The 3,444-nt window shown below is 45.5% G+C and overlaps 1 protein-coding gene across 2 annotated transcripts; it reads right to left on the reverse strand.

The window, feature by feature from the left end:
* LOC542943 (60S ribosomal protein L13-1) lies at nucleotides 1–2,178 on the reverse strand. 2 transcript variants are annotated; one of them, XM_044562078.1, is made up of 5 exons: nucleotides 1,993–2,178; nucleotides 1,649–1,782; nucleotides 978–1,111; nucleotides 466–624; nucleotides 1–378 (listed from the first exon to the last, which is right to left on the reverse strand). In XM_044562078.1, the coding sequence occupies exons 2-5, from the start codon at nucleotides 1,755–1,757 to the stop codon at nucleotides 154–156; spliced, it is 627 nt and encodes a 208-aa protein (XP_044418013.1). In that variant the 5' UTR covers nucleotides 1,758–1,782; nucleotides 1,993–2,178; the 3' UTR covers nucleotides 1–153. The 2 variants fall into 2 exon arrangements, with proteins under 2 accessions (XP_044418013.1, XP_044418012.1); XM_044562077.1 differs by having other exon boundaries at nucleotides 1,649–1,771; nucleotides 1,993–2,117.
* Between the last annotated feature and the right edge of the window lie 1,266 nt (nucleotides 2,179–3,444).

Genomic DNA, 3,444 nt, shown 5'->3' on the forward strand with positions numbered 1-3,444 from the left:
AAAATCCAAGGACACTCATAGGATAAGATTTGATAGCAGATCATGCAAATAAGTATATCAGGTATCAAACAAGATGTCCGAGAAGGCCAAAACAGAAATTCAGAAACTAGCACTTGATAACAACAGAACCCACTAGCTGCCTTAAGCATCTCATCACTTCTTCTCCTCCTTCTCCGCCTCGGCAGCCTTCTTCTGCCTGGCTCCCAACTGGCGCTGGTTCATCCTCTCGACGCGGAGCTTGCCATAGGCCTTGAACTCCTTCATCTCCTCTGTGACCTTCACGACCTCGACTGAGCGCTTCTCGCCACGGGCAATGGGCATGTAGTCACCCTGGACCTGTGTGGCGTTGGCAAGCTCCTCCGGAGTAGAGTCACCAGCCTAGGAACAAGAGAGCAGTTAGAGAGGGCCACAGACATAAGAACATCCAGATGTAAAACAAACAGAGAAGAGTAAGCTGCTATATACCTTGACCTTGCGAGCACGCCTTGGGAAGATAACAAGCTTGGCCTTGTAGGTCTTGAGCCGCTGGATATTGGACTGCATACCCTCAAGCGACCTGTTCTTGCGGCGATGGTCCACAGAAATGCCAATGGTCGGAGCGAGCTTCTTTGGGATGCCAGCGGACTGCAGTTACAGTATATAACCATTAGCAGATGATAAAGAATGTTCTGGAGTAACACAACAATAGTTTCAAAGCAGATAATCTCATCTAGCATCTGAATCTAAACTCAGGCAGCACGCATCAACTGTAGGTGGGGGTGAACAATTCAAAGCTACAGAGAGAACACAAGTTCTCTGAAAGTAGAAAACAAAATAAGCCAGAAACTGATGCAATGTACAACCATGGATTTTTACTGTTCTTAGCAAACATTGAAAAAACCATGCTGAGTTATTAAACAATTATGGGAACTGATGATGCTGCATCATTCATAGGCTATTCAGCAATGAAGGAAACAGAGCAAAGGAATGATAATCACCTTAAGCTCCTCAAGGGTAAATCCTCTGCCAGCCCTGGCCTTCATGTTGTACTTGCGGGTCTGGCATTGCACAATGGGGCGAAGAGGTCCAGAGGTAGGGCGGGGGAAGATCTTCACAGCATTCTTCTGGCGAGCTGCATACAAAAAGAACAAAATGTAAGATGACAGTGAGTCAAACAAGCACCACAATTAACACAAACATGTTATCAGTGGATTGGATGGTAACTTATCAGTAAATCAACAAAGAAACTAATGATGATACATCTACTGTGCCCTGCTGTAGCAAACATGTACTTAACTCCTTATAGATAAATATAAGTAAACCAGTGCAAATGTTACTCACATGTTACTGCTGAATTCAACTTATAAATATAAAGAGACATGTCAATACACATGCGTACCAGAGACGTCTAGCCTAGCATCAAACTTGAATTCATGGTAGATGTACTAGAAAAACTAGCTGACCCAATGACTTAGCAGATATCATAGATGGCATTCTATTAAGCACTTTATACCTCAACCCCCAGCCACACATCCTTCACAGTCATGAACATCACCATAATCATAAGCGATACCGAACTACCCATGCTAGCTGAGGAAGTGCAGCCAAGATCCTCGCGCGGAAAGGGAAAACAGAGACATCATCAGAGCCAGGAGGCGGGGGTGCTCACCGATGCGACGCCTCTGCTTGCGGGCGGGCTGGTTGAACCACGTCTTGACATAGTTCTGCCAGTGCTTCTTGAAGTGGCCGTTGGGGATGACGTTGTTGTGCTTCACCATCTCGCCCTCCTCTCCTCCTCCTTACCTGCACAGCGCACGAACAAATCCACCAATCAAACTAGGATCCAAGCTAGCGAGCAACACGGGAGGCAAGATCAAGAGCGCGGCGTGGCTTCGATTCACAAGAAAGTGCCGGCGAATCTACTGCCGCAGATCGTGGTAGGAACGCAGGAGCGATACGCGACGGCATTTCGTCGGACATGAACGGTGGCGAGGGATGGGGAGGGGTACAAACCTGGAGACGACGGTGCGGCGGCGGCGCGGGGGAGGGCTAGGGTTTTGCGGGGGAGTGGAGCGGCGGCGCGGGGGGATGAAGATGATGAGGGATCTTATAGTGCTGGCCCGTGCGGGAGGGTAGGGTTTTCGTCCGTGAGGATGTGAGGTTGCGATATTGGCCCACTTGCGAGCGCTTGGTCCATGGGCTTTGTATGAGCGGGCTGGCTGTTCCCACAGAAGAATGAGTGGGCTTGTAAAGTCACTGACCCGGGGCTGTTAGCCTGTAGCCGAACAAAATCGAAAAAAGGTTTCTTCGAAAATAACATTGGCTAAAAAAGTAAATGAAATAACCTGAAATCTTAAACGCGCAGCTGCGCTCGTTCGTCATGGCGGGCGGCTACACGACAAGAAATTCTATGCTCCTGTCTCCCGCCTCTTTCTCGCACGTGGTTCCAATACACAGGCCACGGAAAGGAATTAACGCACAGAAAAAGGAGCTGGTCCACCGTGTCTCAGTGCGTCCATCCATGTCGTGATTTCCCAACAAGATCCCACGTTGCATGCATTTAGTTTGCGTTTTCAAAATTTCAAAAAGCTATAACTTTTGAACCGATCATCAAAACTCAAATTTGTTTTCACGGCTGGGTTCCACGCGACGAGCTCTTCAAAACTAGATCCCATATGAGTATGTTTTGACTAACTTTTTTTATGAGCAACTTTGGGTGAAACGGAAGCAACTTCAGTGCTATAGGAAAGCAACTTACTATCAGTCTGCGTACGATGATTGTGTATCATCGAAAATCCCTTTGAAGTTAGCTAGCTTCACCTCTAAGTTTCCTACCATAACTAGTTTAGTTTTGCCTCTACCTTGATAGTATTGTAGGCAACTTAGTTTTCGAGCTAGGCTAATATTTATCCTAAGCTGCCTGCCATGACTAGCGAATAGTTTAACATCATCCTTAGTTGCATAAAATACTTTTTGAGATGCTAAGCAACTTAGTTTCATAGATATGCAACTTAGTAACACTTATAGACAACTTTTCAATGTATTGTAGGCAACTAAAAAAGTAATGTCAGGCAACTAAGCATCACTGTTAGGCAACTTCAGAGTGTTTGTAGGCAACTTAGGAAAACAATAATAAGCAAGGGCACAATATTTACGTGCCGTGACTAACGAGTAGCTTGACATCATCCTAAGTTGCCGATATATGGAAAGATTCATCTACTATAGTATGTTGATCTTTCATAAACTCGTCTGACCAACCATATGAACCCAACGATGACATAACATGCATTAGTTTCAGTACAAGAAAATTCCAAAATATAACTTTCAAACTGCGTGTTGGAATTATGACCCGCTTTCATCACTGGGTTCCTCGTGATGAACTCTTCAAAACTAGATCCCATATGAATATGTTTTGATGCTTTTTTAAAGCAACTTTGATGCTAGATGAGGCAACTCTAGTGCTAA

The sequence above is a fragment of the Triticum aestivum genome, chromosome 6D (genome assembly GCF_018294505.1).
Source record: "Triticum aestivum cultivar Chinese Spring chromosome 6D, IWGSC CS RefSeq v2.1, whole genome shotgun sequence".
Classification (NCBI taxonomy): Eukaryota; Viridiplantae; Streptophyta; class Magnoliopsida; order Poales; family Poaceae; genus Triticum; species Triticum aestivum.